Source organism: Oncorhynchus gorbuscha, linkage group LG08 (genome assembly GCF_021184085.1).
Source record: "Oncorhynchus gorbuscha isolate QuinsamMale2020 ecotype Even-year linkage group LG08, OgorEven_v1.0, whole genome shotgun sequence".
Classification (NCBI taxonomy): domain Eukaryota; kingdom Metazoa; phylum Chordata; class Actinopteri; order Salmoniformes; family Salmonidae; genus Oncorhynchus; species Oncorhynchus gorbuscha.
The window spans coordinates 40,664,680-40,685,435 of NC_060180.1; the positions used below are offsets into that span (position 1 = coordinate 40,664,680).

The following is a 20,756-nucleotide window of genomic DNA, read 5'->3' on the forward strand; positions in this document are numbered from 1 at the left end:
GACCAAAGAGCTGTCAAAGGACACCAGAAACAAAATTGTAGACCTGCACCAGGCTGGGAAGACTGAATCTGCAATAGGTAAGCAGCTTGGTTTGAAGAAATCAACTGTGGGAGCAATTATTAGGAAATGGAAGACATACAAGACCACTGATAATCTCCCTCGATCTGGGGCTCCACGCAAGATCTCACCCCGTGGAGTCAAAATGATCACAAGAACGGTGAGCAAAAATCCCAGAACCACACAGGGGGACCTAGTGAATGACCTACAGAGAGCTGGGACCAAAGTAACAAAGCCTACCATCAGTAACACGCTACGCAGCCAGGGACTCAAATCCTGCAGTGCATGATGTGTCCCCCTGCTTAAGCCAGTACATGTCCAGGCCCGTCTGAAGTTTGCTAAAGAACATTTGGATGATCCAGAAGAAGATTGGGAGAATTTCATATGGTCAGATGAAACCAAAATAGAACTCTTTGGTAAAAACTCAACTCGTCGTGTTTGGAGGACAAAGAATGCTGAGTTGCATCCAAAGAACACCATACCTACTGCGAAGCATGGGGGTGGAAACATCATGCTTTGGGGCTGTTTTTCTGCAAAGGGACCAGGACGACTGATCTGTGTAAAGGAAAGAATGAATGGGTCCATGTATCGTGAGATTTTGAGTGAAAACCTTCCATCAGCAAGGGCATTGAAGATGAAACGTGGCTGGCTCTTTCAGCATGACAATGATCCCAAACACACCGCCCGGGCAACGAAGGAGTGGCTTCGTAAGAAGCATTTCAAGGTCCTGGAGTGGCCTAGCCAGAAGCATTTCAAGGTCCTGGAGTGGCCTAGCAAGTCTCCAGATCTCAACCCCATAGAAAATCTTTGGAGGGAGTTGAAAGTCCGTGTTGCCCAGCAACAGCCCCAAAACATCACTGCTCTAGAGGAGATCTGCATGGAGGAATGGGCCAAAATACCAGCAACAGTGTGTGAAAACCTTGTGAAGCCTTACAGAAAACGTTTGACCTCTGTCATTGCAAACAAAGGGTATATAACAAAGTATTGAGATAAACTTGTGTTATTGACCAAGTACTTATTTTCCACCATAATTTGCAAATTAATTAATAAAAAATCCTACAATGTGGTTTTCTGGATTTAAAAAAAATGTGTCTGTCATGGTTGAAGTGTACCTATGATGAAAATTAAAGGCCTCTCTCACCTTTTTAAGTGGGATAACTTGCACAATTGGTGGCTGACTAAATACTTTTTTGCCCCACTGTATATTAGTGTAGTTTCTTTCATTCTTCTCTGCAGATCCTCTCAAGAACTGTCAGGTTGGATGGGCAGCGTCGCTGCACAGCTATTTTCAGGTCTCTCCAGAGATGTTCGATCGGTTTCAAGTCCAGTGGCTAGGCCACTCAAGGACAATCAGAGACTTGCCCCGAAGCCACTCTTGCGTTGTCTTGGCTGTGTGCTTAGGGTCGTGGTTCTGTTGGAAGGTGCACCTTTGTGCCAGACTGAGATCCTGAGCCCTCTGGAGCAGGTTTTCATCAAAGAACTCTCTGTACCTTTCTCAGTTTATCTTTCCCTCTATCCTGACTAGTCTCCCAGTCCCTACCGCTGAAAAACAGTGTGATGCTGCCACCACCATGCTTCGCCGCAGGGATGGTGCCAGGTTTCCCCCAGATGTGAGACTTGCCATTCAGGACAAAGAGTTCTTGGTTTCATCAGACCAGAGAATCTAGTTTCTCATGGTCTGAGAGTCTTAAGGTGCCTTTTGATAAACTCCAAGAGGGCTGTCATGTGCCTTTTAGTGAGGAGTGGCTACCGTCTGGCCACTATACCATAAAGGCTTGATTGGTGGAGTGATGAAGAGAGCTGATGAGGAGCTTCCTGAAGCTTCTGCGCATGTATATATTCTCTACTTTACGCACAGAGAACAGGCTACTCGGGTGAATGGTGCTCGTTTAATCATTGAGTGTATGTAAACTTCTGACCCACTGGCAAGGTGATGAAAGAAATAAAAGCTGAAATTAATCAGTCTCTCTGCTATTATTCTGGCATGTCACATTCTTAAAATAAAATGGTGATCCTAACTGACCTAAAACAGGGAATGTTTACTAGGATTAAATGTCAGGAATTGTGAAAAACGGAGTTTAAATGTATTTGGCTAAGGTGTATGTAAACTTCCGACTTCAACTGTACGTATATATACAGTACCAGTCAAAAGTTTGGACACACTTACTCATTCAAGGATTTTTATTTATTTTTTACTATTTTCTACATTGTATAATAATAGTGAAGACATCAAAACTCTGAATTAACACATATGGAATCATGTGGTAACAAATAGATCTTAGATTGTAGATTCTTCAAAGTAGCCACCCTTTTCCTTGATGACAGCTTTGCACACCCATGTTATTCTCTCAACCAGCTTCACCTGAAATGCTTTTCCAACAGTCTTGAAGGAGTTCCCACATATGCTGAGCACTTGTTGGCAGTATTTCCTTCACTCTGCGATCCGAATCATCCCAAACCATCTTCATTTGGTTGAGGTTGGGGGATTGTGGAGGCCAGGTCATCTGATGCAGCACTCCATCACTCTCCTTCTTTGTCAAATAGCCCTTGCACAGCCTGGAGGTGTGTTGGATCATTGTCCTGTTGAAAAACAAATGATAATCCCATTAAGCGCAAACCTGATGGGATGGCGTGTCGCTGCAGAATGCTGTGGTAGCCATGCTGGTTAAGTGTGCCTTGAATTCTGAATAAATCACTGACAGTGTCACCAGAAAAACAACCCCACACCATCACACCTTCTCCTCTGGGCTTCACGTAGGAACCACATGCGGAGATCATCCGTTCACCTACTCTGCGTCTCACAAAGACACCGCAGTTGGAACCAAAAATCTCAAATTTGGACTTCCACCTGTCTTCCACAGATTTCCACCTGTATAATGTCCATTGCTCGTGTTTCTTGGATTAAGCAAGTCACTGCATCTTATTTGTGACTTTCGTAGTGGTTTCTTTGCAGCAATTTGAGCATGAAGGCGTGATTCACGCAGTCTCCTCTGAGCAGTTGGTGTTGAGATGTGTCTCTTACTTGAACTCTGTAAAGCATTTATTTGAGCTGCAATTTCTGAGGCTGGTAACTCTAATGAACGTATCCTCTGCAGCAGCGATAGCTCTGGGTCTTCCTTTCCTGTGGCGATCCTCTTGAGAACCAGTTTCATCATAGCGCTTGATGGTTTTTGTGAATGCACTTGAAGAAACTTTCAAAGTTCTTGAAATGTTCCACATTGACTGACCTTCATGTCTTAAAGTAATGATGGACTGTCGTTTCTCTTTGCTTATTTGAGCTGTTCTTCCCATAATATGGACTTGGTCTTTCACCAAATAGGGCTATCTTCTGTAAACCACCCCTACCTTGTCACAACACAACTGATTGGCTCAAATGCATTAAGAAGGAAAGAAATTCCATAAATTAACTTTTACCAAGGCACACCTGTCAATTGAAATGCATTCAAGGTGACTACCTCATGAAGCTGGTTGAGAGAATGCCAAGAGTGTGGATCTTTTAAAAATATATTTTACCACCCCTCCCCTAACTGGAGTAAACTAATGAACATCAACACTTCAGCTTATACTTTCAGCTTATACATTTTACGGACACAATCTCTTTTACAATAGTCATCTTTTATTTGTTTTTTCTCCTGTCCTTCTACCCTCCCATCTATTACTGATGTCCTTCCTCTACCCTCTAATCTATTTCTGATGTCCTTCCTCTACCCTCTAACCTTCCCATCTATTTCTGATGTCCTTCCTCTACCCTCTAACCCTCCCATCTATTACTGATGTCCTTCCTATACCCTCTAACCCTCCCATCTATTTCTGATGTCCTTCCTCTACCCTCTAACCCTCCCATTTATTTCTGATGTCCTTCCTCTACCCTCTAACCCTCCCATTTATGTCTGATGTCCTTCCTCTACCCTCTAACCCTCCCATCTATTTCTGAAGACCATCCAGTTTAATTTCTATTTGCCATATATTTTTAACTGTGCTCTTTCACAATAGTTCTGAACCTATATACATTTTACATACACAGTATATTTGACACGAGTTATCTTGTTGTTATTTGTCCCACCCTTCAGCTCCACTCAACCCCTCCCATCTATCTCTTAACACCATCCATATTGGATTTCTATTTGCCATGTCTTTTTCATCTGTGCTGTGCGGTTTTAACAACAGTTCTGAACCTTTCTATTCTCATGGTTTCTACATATTGTAAATTAAAGAAAACATTTGTTGCTAAAAGTATTATTATATTATTGATTGACTGACAATGACTTTTCAAATCACCCAGTAGTGCTATCTGCAGAGTTAGCTTCAGGTAAATGTTGCAATTCTTCAGCCATTCCTGGACCTACAACCAAAAACAAGCTACTGTACATATCCAAGGATTCTGTCTCTGCAGCAAAATTTGTAGGGCTGGGATTATTGTATTACCCATATATATAACATTCAAATAGTTACAATAATTTTGTATAATAACTTACATTTAAAAATTCAAAGTTTTGAATCCGGCATTGTTTTGCGTGTATGTTCTACAATCATCTTTGTGTTACCAAATGAAAGTAAAAATGTACATTATATTCACATTTTAGTACATTTATCAGTGGTGTACAGTATTTAAGTAAAAATAACTACTTATGTCGTTTTTGGGGGTACCTGTTCTTATTTTACTATTTACGTTTTTGCCAACTTTTACTTTATCTTCACTACATTCCTAAAGAAAATTATGTACTTTTTACTTGATACATTTTCCCTGATCCCCAAAAGTACTTGTTACATTTTGACTGGAAAATTGTCCACTTCACACATTTATCAAGAGAACATCCCTGGTCGTCCCTACTGTCTCTGATCTGGCAGATTCACTATACAATAAATGCTTATTTGTAAATTATGTCAGAGTGTTGGAGTGGCCCCTTGCTATCCTTCAATTTAAAAATAAAGAAAATTATGCCGTCTGGTTTAATATAAGGAATTTGAAATGATTTATACTTTTAATACTTCAGTATATTTTAGCAATTCCATACACTTTTCATACTTAAGTATATTTAAAACCAAATACTTTTAGACTTTTACTCAAGTATTATTTCACTGTGTGACTTTCACTTTTACTTTAGTCATTTTCTATTAATTAAGGTATCTTTACTTTTACTCAAGTATGACAAGTGGGTACTGTTTCCACCACTGACATTTATCAGCCTTTACATGACACCTACCTGTATTCAAAAGTATGCTGTATCTGAAGACAGGCACAACACAAACACCTCAGATGATGTCAAACAGGGTCCTAACTACAACATATATGAACATCATTTTTTTGTTGAATTTATGCGTTTTTTATATTGACTGAAAGGTTTAAAAAATTACGCAATTTTATTTAAAAACGTATTTTTCAATACATTTTTTAATAGTTTGACAATCCGGTTTGTAAGCTTTCAAATGATGTCAAATGCAATTATGTATATGTTTAATTGATAAAGATATTGTTTTTTTTATTTAACTAGGCAAGTCAGTTAAGAACAAATTCTTATATACGATAGCCTACCCTGACACCCCAAAGTACTTGTTACATTCCAAATTCTTAGCAGGAGAGGAAAATCGTCCAAATCACACACTTCAAGAGAACATCCCTGGTCCTCCCTACTGCCTTTGATCTGAAGGACTCACTAAACACAAATGCTGCATTTGTAAATTATTGTCTCAGTGTTGGAGTGTAACTCTGGCTATCCATAAATAAATAAAAATCAAGAAAATCAATTACATTTACTTTTGATACTTAAGTATACTTAAAAACAAATACTTTTAGACTTTTACTCAAGTAGTATTTTTAATGTACTGGATACTATTTAACACCACTGTATCACCTGAATGTTTTGGCATTTAGATGAAAAAGAATCACTTTCTGACCACTTCTACAATGGGCAAACATGTATGGAAGGTTCCTTTCAAATCAAAAGGGGTGCAGTCAGAAAGTGGTTGAAATCATATGGAATGACAATGGGGGGGGGGGGGGGGGGGGGGCATATACCTTAAATTGAAGATCATTGTAAGCCTACATAAGAATACTTAAGTGCATAAGCCCCTAACAAAACTCAGTGTATACATGACACGGCATTGGGCTGCCCGTTATTTTTACTGTTGAAAGTGGCTGCAAGAGAAATACACAGCGAGTATAGCTCTACTGCAGGCTATTTGCGTTAATAAAACCCCTTTGATAAAATGCTAAATCAATACATTGCTATGCATTTACTTACCGGTCTTCCTGCTTCTCTGTGGTCACCGCGGTCCCGTTGTTTCTCTCCGGGTCCTCTTGCTGGTCAGCATCACTCCATCCCACTTCTGTCTCCTTCTTCCGTTGTTAACCCCGCTCGGGTTTTTACCGTTAAAGGACGGACCCTGTTCTGCTCAGTGCCTATTTACCCACGCGCGCACGCGCAATACGGACGGTGCAGAGCGTGCGCGTGCGTTGACACACACACACACACACACACACACACACACACACACACACACACACACACACACACACACACACACACACACACACACACACACACACACACACACACACACACACACACACACACACACACTGTTGCTCATCTCTGATTGAATCGCTCCCTTTTACTGTAAGGAGAACTATAATGACTGACGAGGATTCATTGACAGGGAAGACATTATGTCAATAAATAATACTATTCTTATTCATTCAGAATAATGCTTATTCATTCAGTATTAGCGTATTATATGGATTACATTGTGGCTTTGAAGTTATACAGGTATAGTCCTCAGTAAATTGCGCAAAGATTAACATACTGTGTGTGTCTGTTACTGATCTAGAATCAATCCTACATATCCATCCCTACATGTCACCATTGTAAACCATACTGCCCCTGGACCAGTTGCTGTGGTGGACATAATTTGCTGTCTGTTCTGTGTCCAGGCAATTGGCTCTGACCGTAGCCCATAACTCAAGATAATGGCTGATTGAGCCAGGAGAGAGCAGATCATCTGAGTCTGTCTGTCTGCCTCTCCTCAACAGGTCAGAGTCAGACACAGGGGGAGAATATTCATTTCATTTCCTTTATTTCTCATGTCCTCTCTCCTTGCCTCCTCAAATCCCATTAGATGAGAAGGTTAGAGGGAAGGGATCTTTGACCTTCTCATCCAATGGTTTTTGAGAGGGAGGCGAGCAGAGATTTGAGGAATCAATGAAATGCTACTCTCCCATGTGCATTCGTACATCAGTTGCAACACTGGCAAAGGGAAAGCAGTGGCTACATCACAGTCTAAAACCGCTCCCTCTTCTTTAACTGCACTTGCTACAGGTCTATTCGGTGTGGAACATGCCTGCCTGGAACGTGCTCTCACTGACCTTTACTAAGTCTGGATAGTCTGAGTTACTGTGAAGGTACCATGGTAACAGGTACAGTATGTAGTTATATTGACACTGGCAGGTGTTGCACCTGTGATTATTGTTATGATTGCAGTGATGTAACTTTGAGTATTAACCTAGCCTCGTGGCATTTCGTTCGATTTGGGACGTACATTTGTATCCCTCCATTTAGTGTCATATGATTACATCACGCTACCTTACGAATGGAATAGCAGCTGTAGATGAATGTGGTCAGGCTGTGAGTAGAGATCATGTCCAATTTGTAAGTCGCTCTGGATAAGAGAGTCTGCTAAATGACTTAAATGTAAATGTAAATGTGTATAAGACATTATTCATCATTTTAGTAACAGATAATAACACACAGACAACAGGTCACTTCGAAATATAGCACATTGACTCAAAGTTTATACACTAACTGATTAATGTGAGCAAAATACATATCATGGCTAAGATAATTGATTTTATCTTCTGTTTACATTGATTATAGATTTCTATCCCCATTGATTGGGTTTGTCTTGAAGGAAAAAAATATTGATTGCAGAATTGAGGACAGCATGCTTGTGCCTTGATACAAACAAGACAAAGCCTTTTGCCAAATAATCAGAAACAACTTATTTGTTCTTCCTGACTATCCTCTACTTGCTGAATTCAAAAATGCAAAATGTAGAGGTCTACTTCCCTTTTTATTCATCTTTGTCACCATCTAGAGACAAAGTCAGGTATTGCTGAGTTTTTCTCTCACTACCGACTGCAGCACGTGACAGACTGTTTTATGACCAACACGAGAGATCAAGTTCACCTTTATTTCATTTACTATCATTCAATTCCCCACACAAATAAGCAGTATCATTCAATAACTCAGTTCCCTCCTATACACATAGCATACAACAACACAAATATTTGTTTGTTGAAAATAAAGGTTTATAAATCCATGTTAAGGTGAGGCTACTGGTCCGTCTTCTTTGAAAGACTCTCAGCATCTCTCTTTCTGATGGAGGGCAACACACTGTACTTGTTGAGGGAGCTGCAGGATACTCGAGGTACAAGGAGGGGATGTGTAGACAAGGAGTATGACTGCATCCTTTTTGTATTGGACTCCACCATATCTGTGGCTGCTTGATTATGATCGGGATAAACATGACTGCCTGGCCGCTCTATACTCTTTGCGTCACCATGGTCCTCCTGACTTTGAGTTAGTACTGGGTACCGATGTTGTCCCTGTCCTTGTGTGTCGTGTGTGTTCCAAGGTTGGTCCTCCTGACTTTGAGGTTGTGGTTGTACTGGGTATCGCTGCCGTCCCTTCGATGACTTGGGGCTGATTCTCTGACCTCTCACCTCTGGGTCGTCTTGGTCAAAGGAACTGCTACTCTTCCCTCTGTTCAGGTCATCCTGAGACACATAGGGGGTCTCATCCCCAGCTCCAGACCAGTTGACAGAGGCTATCTTCGATGCCTGGTTCGTGCGAGGTTGACTCGGAGTCAGGTCATGTGGACGATGGGTTTCCACTTGAGATTGGTTCCTCTCTGCATCTGGTGTGGGATGGGCGGGTTGTTGTTGTCGTCGGCACCCCCTGGCGGACATGGGCCTACCTACAGGGGAGGCCATGACGCCTAGGTTCCTGAGTGGAGCAAAGCTGTATTGCTGCTGGTCCCTCTGGTGATTCCTAGATGGCACCACAGCACCAGTAGCAGCTGCAATAGTAAAGGTATTCAAGTTTGCACCATATATGCCTTGTGGAGTCTTTTTATTTTATTTTATTTTTTTAACCTTTATTTAACCAGGCAAGTCAGTTAAGAACACATTCGTATTTTCAATGACGGCCTGGGGCAGAACGACAGATTTGTACTTTGTCAGCTCGGGGGTTTGAACTCACAACCTTCCGGTTACTAGTCCAACGCTCTAACCACTAGGCTACCCTGCCGCCCCAGGGAGCAGCACCGCTCTCACTGACACTACCTCTGCATGTTGTTGGGTAACCACATTTACAGACGGGTCTGGGTCAGGTGGAGGATACCGTTGTCTGGCCTTGGCTGATTTGGGCCTCCTGGTCCGAGCCCTGCTGACTGCGTCCTCCAAGCTATCTCTGGGACCACGCTTCATGAGCTACAGATAGAGATAGTACTTAAGAGAGGAGACATGTGGTCAGGTTTATCACATGCTGCTCAAATAAAGCACTGATAAGATATCCATCACGAGCATCTAACGCCACACCGCATTCTCAAACCATAGAGGTGTGGCTCAAAGCCTTAATGCAAACCTCTCTGTATGCATATGATATAAAACGGAGCATTTTTATTTCACAGCTCCAAAAATATGATGAAAGTGAATTCTTATTGAAATGTTGTGCATATCTCTATTCAAAACATGGACCATTATTGCTGTTGCATGTAATATTACAATAACAACAGAACTTCAAATACTGTGTCGTATAGACTTCGTGTGTCTGTGAATGAACCTACGCCTGTTAGTTCTTATGGGAATGAGCTGAGTACCCCGTCTGACTTTAAATCGTGTAAGGGGCTTGGGCTAATGCACCTACATTTGCAAACGTTTGATTTAAAAAATGGACACAATTGACATATGGGTACAGGACTCGTGTCCAGACATTCTGGTCTTCTCAGAAACATGGTTAAATGATTCTGTACATGACAAAGACATTGAAGTAAATGATTACAATGTGTTTAGATGTGACAGACTACAGAAAGGGGGAGGAGTGGCCATATACTTTATGTCAAATCACATTTCATTGCGTCCCAATCTTGAAATATTTCTGTTCGCAAGAAAGTTAAGCCCCTGGTTGTAGATATGTCCATAAACCAGAATACACATTTATTTGTTGCTGGTATTTACCGATGCCATGGCGGATGCTATTGGTGCTATATCAGAGTGTTTAACCCCTTTTTCTATTCTTGGTGTTGGTCAAATTAGGGGATTTTGATCTGGATTGGATATCCCCGACCTCAGCTCAACGTAAGAGTATAAGCAATGACTTTAATCTGGCTCAATTGATGTCAAAACCCACACGACGTGGGTGTGAAAAACCCTGTTGACTCCTCATCGATCGATTTCATTCTTACTAATAACCCCCATAAATATTTGTCTGGTGTAGTATTTGCATATGATCTCAGTTGTCATTGGCCCATAGTATGTATTACAGATTTGAAACATCAAAATACTAATCCTTGTTTAATTAAGAAGATACATTTTAAGAAGTTCTCCTCAAGGGTTTCTACGTGACAGGCTCAACTCTGATTTAGCCACTGTCTCCTGTATTCCTGACCCTGAGTTGTATCTTCGTCAGGTCATCTCTACTCAGGCTCTACTCTGATTTAGCCCCTGTCTCCTGTATTCCTGACCCTGAGTTGTATCTTCGTCAGGTCATCTCTACTCAGGCTCTACTCTGATTTAGCCACTGTCTCCTGTATTCCTGACCCTGAGTTGTATCTTCGTCAGGTCATCTCTACTCAGGCTCTACTCTGATTTAGCCACTGTCTCCTGTATTCCTGACCCTGAGTTGTATCTTCGTCAGGTCATCTCTACTCAGGCTCTACTCTGATTTAGCCCCTGTCTCCTGTATTCCTGACCCTGAGTTGGCTCTAGACAATGTATCCTCCATATTTATTCCTCTGGTAGATAAGCACACCTCTTAAACAATTCAGAGTCAAAGATAAATCTAACGCTTGGTTTTCTTCAGCGTTATCTGAGCTCATTCAGATGATAAATCAGGCCTGGGCCAGAGCAAGGAAAAACAGACTCTGTAGAGGACTGGCAATCTCTCAGCCAAATGAAAAACAGATGTACTATCTCAATTAAGAAAGCGAAATCATTTAGGAAAACAGTCAATGCACTGAAGCCTACAAATTCCTCTTCTTCCCTGCCGAAGCAAGTTCTGTCTGATTCTGGCATCAAAACTGAGAATAAATGATGCTCTTAATCATCATTTTTTATCTCAGCAGGCTTTTTATTTGAGAGAAACAGTGGTTTAATTGACCCTGGTCAGTCAGTCAATCGACTGCTCTTCCCTCTGCCAACCTCTAGCTGACTCTATGGTTAACCCGTTAACTTCTGCTGAATCTGTTTTCATTTCAGCAATTTCCTGTCTGTGATGTGCTCGACTCCTTGCTTAAGATTGATGTAAAAAAAAATCCACTGGGGCTGATATGCTTTATCCATTCCATCTCTGTCCCACTGATTGCTGAATCACTTACACCTATTTTTAGCCTGCCGATTATATCTGGTACTATCCCCAAGGTTTGGAAAGTGGCCCACGTACTCCCCCTTCACAAAGGTGGTGACCCTTGCGACCTAAATAAGTATTGCCCTATTTCTAAACCAGCTAAAATATTTTAATCCTCGATTCAGATTTTAAAAATCGAATAAATGATCAGCTAAGATCATTCTTATCTTTGAAATCTATTCTAAATGTACATCAGTCAGGTTTTAGACCAGGTCATAGCACTATCTCTGCTGATAAAAAGCAACGTGCTGCCCTCTTCATTGACCTGTCAAAGGCTTTCAATACTGTTGATCACTCACTTCTAAAATAAATCAGAGGATTTCCTCAATTGGCCGAGACCAGGCTGCATGTAACTGGTTGAAACATTACATGTTTACTGATGGTGTTAAATCAGGTTTCCTGGATACTGGTCTCCTGCATGGGGCGATTCTGGGTCCTGTTTACACGAACAATATCGACTCGTCTGTAAACAACTGTAACCTGCACGCCGATGATACTGTTTTGTATGCTATTGCCCTCATGGTTGACATCTATCTGAACTACAGCCTGCCTTTATCTTATTACAGAAAAACGTTACCCGAAATTAGTCCTGAATGCAGATAAAACTAAGTTTATGTTGTTTTCTAGAGCGTATAAAAAGAACTGTCCCGCTTACAAATCTCTGGGAATCTGGACGGAGATGAAAAGCTGTCTCTTAAAAAGCATATTGATAAGTTTGTGACAATGGGCTTCTTCGATAGAAATTGGTCCTGCCTCTCGCTACATAGTAGATAGCAGATTATTCAGTCGACGTTCCAAGGCTATGGTGACGTCATTTCCTGTACATGAACACAGCTGCCACTTCATTAAAGCCATTAGATGCAGTTGATCATGACACACTGTGGTTGATTATTTAACCTTTATCCAACTAGGCAAGTCAGTTAAGCACACGTTCTTATTTACAGTGGCGGCCTATTCTGGCAAAACCTGGACGGCGCTGGGCTCATTGTGCGCCGCCCTATGGGACTCCCAATCACGGCCGGTTGTGATACAGCCTGGAATCAAGCCAGGGTCTGTAGTGACACCTCTAGCACTAAGATGCAGTGGCCTAGACTGCTGCGCCACGCTGGATATATTTTACATTTGAGATTCTTCAAAGTAGCCACTTTTTCACTGTACAATTTCAGTACTCATCACTGTATTCTCCTGCAAAGAGTTGGCCGTCCCTCTAATGTCACGTAGCTTGATAAAATGCTATGTTTTCATTTATAAAGCCCTTTTACAAAAGGTCCCACTGTACCTAACACATTTAGGGACAAGAGTGTGCAAAGCCGTCATCAAGGCAAAACGTGGCTACTTTAAAGAATCTCAAATATAAAATATACACCTTTTTGGTTACTACATGATTCCATGTGTTATTTCATAGTTTTGATTTCTTCACTATTTAGCATAGAATAACAGAAGTTAAATAGCCCTGCATTCTAATTTGTTTGGCAGTCACATATCGTTTACCTACTGTATACCAGGCAAGATAAGATGCTTTCCATATAAACTGCATAGCCAACTGTTTCCCACTAACGTAGGCTACCTCAGAACAACTTGGATCCAATTAACAAGCTAAGTATTAGAATCAGGTGCGCTAGATTAGGGTTGAAGCGAAAAACCTACAGGACAGTAGCTCTCCAAGGTTGGAGAGCCCTGATTTAGAACATGCAAAAGAAATAGGAATGTAACGAACACGTAATGCATTAGAAACACACCAAACAAGGAATCTCTCCCCTCTCTACAAGCTGGAGGGTCACCCACCTGACAAAGCAAAGGAACAAAACAGGGTAGGTGACAGGGTCCCCAAACTCAGATATAAAAACGCATCAATAGAGACACACTCAGAACAGCGTAGTCTTCACACAGGTCATGTTAGATGTAATCCCAACAGTTTCAACTCAGAACTGTCAGTCAAAAGAGACTGTTGATGCTACGTTACTGTACTAGAACTGTCAGCCAAAAGAGACTGTTGATGCTACGTTACTGTACTAGAACTGTCAGTCAAAAGAGACTGTTGATGCTACGTTACTGTACTAGAACTGTCAGCCAAAAGAGACTGTTGATGCTACGTTACTGTACTAGAACTGTCAGTCAAAAGAGACTGTTGATGCTACGTTACTGTACTAGAACTGTCAGCCAAAAGAGACTGTTGATGCTACGTTACTGTACTAGAACTGTCAGTCAAAAGAGACTGTTGATGCTACGTTACTGTACTAGAACTGTCAGCCAAAAGAGACTGTTGATGCTACGTTACTGTACTAGAACTGGCAGCCAAAAGAGACTGTTGATGCTACGTTACTGTACTAGAACTGTCAGTCAAAAGAGACTGTTGATATTTTCACACTATGAGGTTGAAAGAACACTCTGAAATTGTGAAAATTATGATAATGCCCTTTTAGTGTAAGAGCTTTTTGAAAACAACTCCTGGAATTTCAGTCTGTTCGGGTTGATGGAGTTTTTGGCCCACAGCATGACATTACAGTATTCAATGACGAGCAAAAGTAGGCTCAGGGAAATAAATGATAAAAAATATATTTTGAGTTATTTTCATGAAATAAACACGCACAGTGATTCATTATGCAATAGAGTTTTTAGGTGCAAACATTCGTGTAGTACAAATGAAGTAAATATGGGCCAAAAAGAAATTATTCTTTGGGTCGTTTCATGAAACAACCACCTTCTGCCTCCCTATGATATTTAAAGTATAAAAAGTGCACAAATAGGCTATTGAATTTTAAAAGCTTGTTGTATTAAATGAAGTCCCCCCTTAATATGGACCACATTGACAATTTAATAAATCTGACATTTAATAGGAATAAAGACTTGCCAAAGTGCCAATATTCTGCCTTTTGACATGTCTCTCTGTACCTCTATGACTTCTAGGAAGATTTGAACCCACTTAACCCCAACATGTCTCTCTCTACATCTATGACTTCTAGGAAGATTTGAACCCACTTAACCCCAACATGTCTCTCTCTACATCTATGACTTCTAGGAAGATTTGAACCCACTTAACCCCAACATGTCTCTCTCTACATCTATGACTTCTAGGAAGATTTGAACCCACTTAACCCCAACATGTCTCTCTCTACATCTATGACTTCTAGGAAGATTTGAACCCACTTAACCCCAACATGTCTACACGTTTTGCCCGTCCTAGTCATTTTGTCCCTCAATGTCAACCCTGTTATGTGAACTGAACTCTTGAGACAATTTTCTAGTGTTTTGTGGTGGAAAACTGAGCGGGGCGAGCATAACACATCCACCCTGTTACCCATAGATAGACAATACCTTTTCTTTGTATCCAGTTAACCCTCCCTGTTGCTCATTCCCCTGTCACAAGGGGATTTGTGTCTGATTTAAGATGAAGTCGTCAACCATGTTACTTTACTTGGCACTTACTACAGTATTTTTTTATATATATCCTTCCTGTTTGGTCCTGTCCGGGGGTGTCCTTGGATGGGGTCACAGTGTCTCCTGACCCCTCCTGTCTCAGCCTCCAGTATTTATGCTGCAGTAGTTTATGTGTCGGGGGGCTAGGGTCAGTTTGTTATATCTGGAGTACTTCTCCTGTCCTATTTGGTGTCCTGTGTGAATCTAAGTGTGCGTTCTCTAATTCTCTCCTTCTCTTTTTCTTTCTCTCTCTCGGAGGACCTGAGCCCTTGGACCATGCCGCAGGACTACCTGACATGATGACTCCTTGCTGTCCCCAGTCCACCTAACCGTGCTGCTGCTCCAGTTTCAACTGTTCTGCCTTATTATTATTCGACCATGCTGGTCATTTATGAACATTTGAACATCTTGGCCATGTTCTGTTATAATCTCCACCCGGCACAGTCAGAAGAGGACTGGCCACCCCACATAGCCTGGTTCCTCTCTAGGTTTCTTCCTAGGATTTGGCCTTTCTAGGGAGTTTTTCCTAGCCACCGTGCTTCTACACCTGCATTGCTTGCTGTTTGGGGTTTTAGGCTGGGTTTCTGTACAGCACTTTGAGATATCAGCTGATGTATGAAGGGCTATATAAATACATTTTATTTTATTTGATCCACCCTCTCAGACCTGGGTGTCTCAGGCTCTGCCTCCTCTCCACCTCTCAGACCTGGGAGTCTCAGGCTCTGCCTCCTCTCCACCTCTCAGGGCTGGGTGTCTCAGGCTCTGCCTCCTCTCCACCCTCTCAGACCTGGGTGTCTCAGGCTCTGCCTCCTCTCCACCTCTCAGACCTGGGTGTCTCAGGCTCTGCCTCCTCTCCACCCTCTCAGACCTGGGTGTCTCAGGCTCTGCCTCCTCTCCACCTCTCAGACCTGGGTGTCTCAGGCTCTGCCTCCTCTCCACCTCTCAGACCTGGGTGTCTCAGGCTCTGCCTCCTCTCCACCTCTCAGACCTGGGTGTCTCAGGCTCTGCCTCCTCTCCACCTCTCAGACCTGGGAGTCTCAGGCTCTGCCTCCTCTCCACCTCTCAGGGCTGGGTGTCTCAGGCTCTGCCTCCTCTCCACCTCTCAGGGCTGGGTGTCTCAGGCTCTGCCTCCTCTCCACCTCTCAGACCTGGGTGTCTCAGGCTCTGCCTCCTCTCCACCTCTCAGGGCTGGGTGTCTCAGGCTCTGCCTCCTCTCCACCTCTCAGGGCTGGGTGTCTCAGGCTCTGCCTCCTCTCCACCTCTCAGGGCTGGGTGTCTCAGGCTCTGCCTCCTCTCCACCTCTCAGGGCTGGGTGTCTCAGGCTCTGCCTCCTCTCCACCTCTCAGACCTGGGTGTCTCAGGCTCTGCCTCCTCTCCACCTCTCAGACCTGGGTGTCTCAGGCTCTGCCTCCTCTCCACCTCTCAGACCTGGGTGTCTCAGGCTCTGCCTCCTCTCCACCTCTCAGACCTGGGTGTCTCAGGCTCTGCCTCCTCTCCACCTCTCAGACCTGGGTGTCTCAGGCTCTGCCTCCTCTCCACCTCTCAGGGCTGGGTGTCTCAGGCTCTGCCTCCTCTCCACCCTCTCAGACCTGGGTGTCTCAGGCTCTGCCTCCTCTCCACCTCTCAGGGCTGGGTGTCTCAGGCTCTGCCTCCTCTCCACCTCTCAGGGCTGGGTGTCTCAGGCTCTGCCTCCTCTCCACCTCTCAGACCTGGGTGTCTCAGGCTCTGCCTCCTCTCCACCTCTCAGACCTGGGTGTCTCAGGCTCTGCCTCCTCTCCACCTCTCAGGGCTGGGTGTCTCAGGCTCTGCCTCCTCTCCACCTCTCAGGGCTGGGTGTCTCAGGCTCTGCCTCCTCTCCACCCTCTCAGACCTGGGTGTCTCAGGCTCTGCCTCCTCTCCACCTCTCAGGGCTGGGTGTCTCAGGCTCTGCCTCCTCTCCACCTCTCAGACCTGGGTGTCTCAGGCTCTGCCTCCTCTCCACCTCTCAGGGCTGGGTGTCTCAGGCTCTGCCTCCTCTCCACCCTCTCAGACCTGGGTGTCTCAGGCTCTGCACACTCCTGAATTGCATTCTACCTGGCAGGTCACTCCTACCGGGTGGCGTGGAGAGGATCTGTGTCTGCACTTGACTCTGTCGGCTCTGTCATACCCTCACATGGTCTCTCCTATCATTGCTATGCGGATGACACTCTTCTACTGTTGTCCTTCCTCCCTTCTGACACTCAGGTGGCGACATGCATCTCTGAGTGCCTGGCAGACTTCTCAGCTTGGATGTCAGCCCACCACATCAAGCTCAACCTCAAACAAAATGGAGATGCTCTTCCTCCCGAGAAAGGCTTGCCCCGCTCCAAAACCTCTCCACCACTGTTGACAACTACACAGTGGCTCCTTCCCAGAGTGCAAAGAAACTTGGTGTGACCCTGGACAACACCCTGTCGTTCTCTGCAAACATCAAAGCTGTGACTCGCTCCTGCAGGTTCATGCTCTACAACATCCGTAGAACACAACGTTTCTTCACATCGGAAGCTGAGTAGGTCCTAATCCAGGCACTTGTTATCTCCCGTCTCCACTACTGCAACTATCTGTTGGCTGGGCTCCCCGCTTGTGCAATCAAACCCCTGCAACTTATCCAGAATGCCACTGCCCGCATGGTGTTCAACCTTCCTAAGCTCTCCCATGTTACCCCGCTCCTCCGCACACTTCACTGGCTTCCAGTCGAAGCTCGCATCATCTTCAATACCCTGGTGCTTGTCTACAGAGCAGTAAGGGGAACTGTATCTCCTTATCTTCTAATCACTAAAGGTTTAAAAAATATGTTTTGAGCAAAATAGTGTTTTTTAGACACAACTGCAAACTTCAAGGAGTTCTGAGGAGGTTTGAAGGTAAAGAAGTGATGTCATCAGCCTCCTCCCTTGCTTGAGGAACAGTAGAGGACCAATGGAGAACAAAAGAGGAAAGGACCTCCCCTCCACTTGTGCCATGTCATGTCATGCCTAGACGACCTATTGAGATGTGCCTTTTGCGAAGTAATTCATTTGTGAAATGAGTTGAAAAGGAGACTGGAGGAGGACTTTAACAATTCGGTGGCATAAGGGTGACACTTCAGGCTGCATTGTGATAATGTGCTACAATCGCCTTTTAACCTTACTCAACAGTGACCCCGGTGTTGAGCTGAGCGCACCTGTAGATCCAAGTCACTGGTCTAAGAGGGATGACAGACACAGAAGCCCAGTCTGAGTTCAATGATGAACCAGAGTATACAAAAACGCACAAATTTATCTGCAAATGAAAATGGTCTGATCTCCACAAAAGCCAACCAAACTAAGAGATAAGCTTTGTTTTTATACTAACAAATGGCTGCCGTGGTGAATAATCCAATAATAATTGGTAGGATGCATGAAAGGAAACATCAAAGAGTTTACCAGAATGTCTAAATGAAAATACTGGCAGATCAATAAAACGACCTTGTAGATATAATTGTAAATGAATATCTAAGGGACTTCTACACACTAGGCACCATTATTCATCTCAACCCAAGGCTCAAACCCAGGACCTCTGCATCTTACCAGTCAGGTCATTCCTACAATAACCTGACCTGGCTCATTCATCCACCCTCCTATCCCCTGTAACCATTCCACAGGTCGTTGCTGTAAATGAGAATGCGTTCTCAGTCAACTTACCTTAAATATGTGGAAAATAAAAAAATCTGGTGCCTTTTCTGTCACAAGGAAATATCACCTCACATTTAGTGTAAAATGTGGATTCAAAAGGGCTTTAAATATAAAGTTAGGTGTCCCTTCACCATAAAAAAAACACAAAGATATGGATCTCAAAGTTAATTTTAGGCATTTTGTTTTTAGTGGATGTAGGCGTTTTTGCCATGTACCCCGGTTATATTCATCAAATATAAGCCATTAAGACCCCTTGACTTTTTCCACATTTTGTTACGTTACAGCCTATTCTAAAATGGATTAAATATTTTTTTCCTCTCATTAATCTGCACACAATACCCCATAATGACAAAGCAAAAACTGATTAAAAAAAAACATTTTGCAAATGTATATGTATATCAAAAGAATAAACTGAAATATCATATTTACATAAGTATTCAGACCCTTTACTTTGTTGAAGCACCTTTGGCAGTGATTACAGCCTTGAGTCTTCTTGGGTATGACACTACAAGCTTGGCACACCTGTATTTGGGGAGTTTATCCCATTCTTCTCTGCAGATCCTCTTGAGCTCTCTCCGGTTGGATGGGGAGTGTCGCTGATACTGCCACCCCCATGCTTTATCGTAGGTATGGTGCCAGGTTTCCTCCAGATGTGACGCTTGTCACAGATCTGGGGAAGGGTACCAAAACATTTCTGCAGCATTGAACGTCCCCAAGAACACAGTGGCCTCCATGAATCTGGTTGAGAGAATGCCTAGGGTGCAAAGGGTGGCTACTTTGAAGAATCTCAAATGTAAACACTTTTTTTGATTTTGATTTTACTACATCAAATCAAATTTCAAATCAAATTTATTTATATAGCCCTTCGTACATCAGCTGATATCTCAAAGTGCTGTACAGAAACCCAGCCTAAAACCCCAAACAGCAAACAATGCAGGTGTAAAAGCACGGTGGCTAGGAAAAACTCCCCTAGAAAGGCCAAAACCTAGGAAGAAACCTAGAGAGGAACCGGGCTATGTGGGGTGGCCAGTCCTCTTCTGGCTGTGCCGGGTAGAGATTATAACAGAACATGACCAAGATGTTCAAATGTTCATAAATGACCAGCATGGTCAAATAATAATAAGGCAGAACAGTTGAAACTGGAGCAGCAGCACAGTCAGATGGACTGGGGACAGCAAGGAGCCATCATGTCAGGTAGTCCTGGGGCACGGTCCTAGGGCTCAGGTCCTCCGAGAGAGAGAAAGAAAGAGAGAATTAGAGAGAGCATATGTGGGGTGGCCAGTCCTCTTCTGGCTGTGCCAGGTGGAGATTATAACAGAACGTGGCCAAGATGTTCAAATGTTCATAAATGACCAGCATGGTTGAATAATAGTAAGGCAGAACAGTTGAAACTGGAGCAGGAGCATGGCCAGGTGGACTGGGGACAGCAAGGAGTCCTCATGTCAGGTAGTCCTGGGACATGGTCCTAGGGCCCAGGCCAGTTGAAACTGGAGCAGCAGCATGGCCAGGTGGACTGGGGACAGCAAGGAGTCATCATGTCAGGTAGTCCTGGGGCATGGTTCTAGGGCTCAGGTCCTCCGAGAGAGAGAAAGAAAGAGAGAAGGAGAGAATTAGAGAACGCACACTTAGATTTACACAGGACACCGAATAGGACAGGAGAAGTACTCCAGATAAACAAACTGACCCTAGCCCCCGACACATAAACTACTGCAGCATAAATACTGGAGGCTGAGACAGGAGGGGTCAGGAGACACTGTGGCCCCATCCGAGGACACCCCGGACAGGGCCAAACAGGAAGGATATAACCCCACCCACTTTGCCAAAGCACAGCCCCCACACCACTAGAGGGAAATCTTCAACCACCAACTTACCATCCTGAGACAAGGCCGAGTATAGCCCACAAAGATCTCCGACACGGTACAACCCAAGGGGTGGGGGGAACCCAGACAGGCCGACCACAACAGTGAATCAACCCACCCAGGTGACGCATCCC

The 20,756-nt window shown here is 43.6% G+C and overlaps 1 protein-coding gene across 4 annotated transcripts in view; it reads right to left on the reverse strand.

Moving 5' to 3' along the window:
• vwa5b2 (von Willebrand factor A domain containing 5B2) overlaps positions 1 to 6,452 on the reverse strand; it is a 33,057-nt gene extending 26,605 nt beyond the window's left edge. The window contains exon 1 of one of the 4 annotated variants that reach the window (XM_046359472.1): positions 6,300 to 6,452. Coding sequence is in view for 2 of the 4 variants with exons in the window: in XM_046359470.1 (XP_046215426.1) it covers positions 2,420 to 2,459 (40 nt within the window). In the remaining 2 variants the exon portion in view is untranslated. Of the gene's footprint in view, positions 1 to 2,419; positions 2,463 to 6,299 lie in introns of those variants that run through there. The other 3 variants (XM_046359475.1, XM_046359470.1, XM_046359471.1) reach the window with 3 other exon arrangements.
• Positions 6,453 to 20,756: the final 14,304 nt, after the last annotated feature.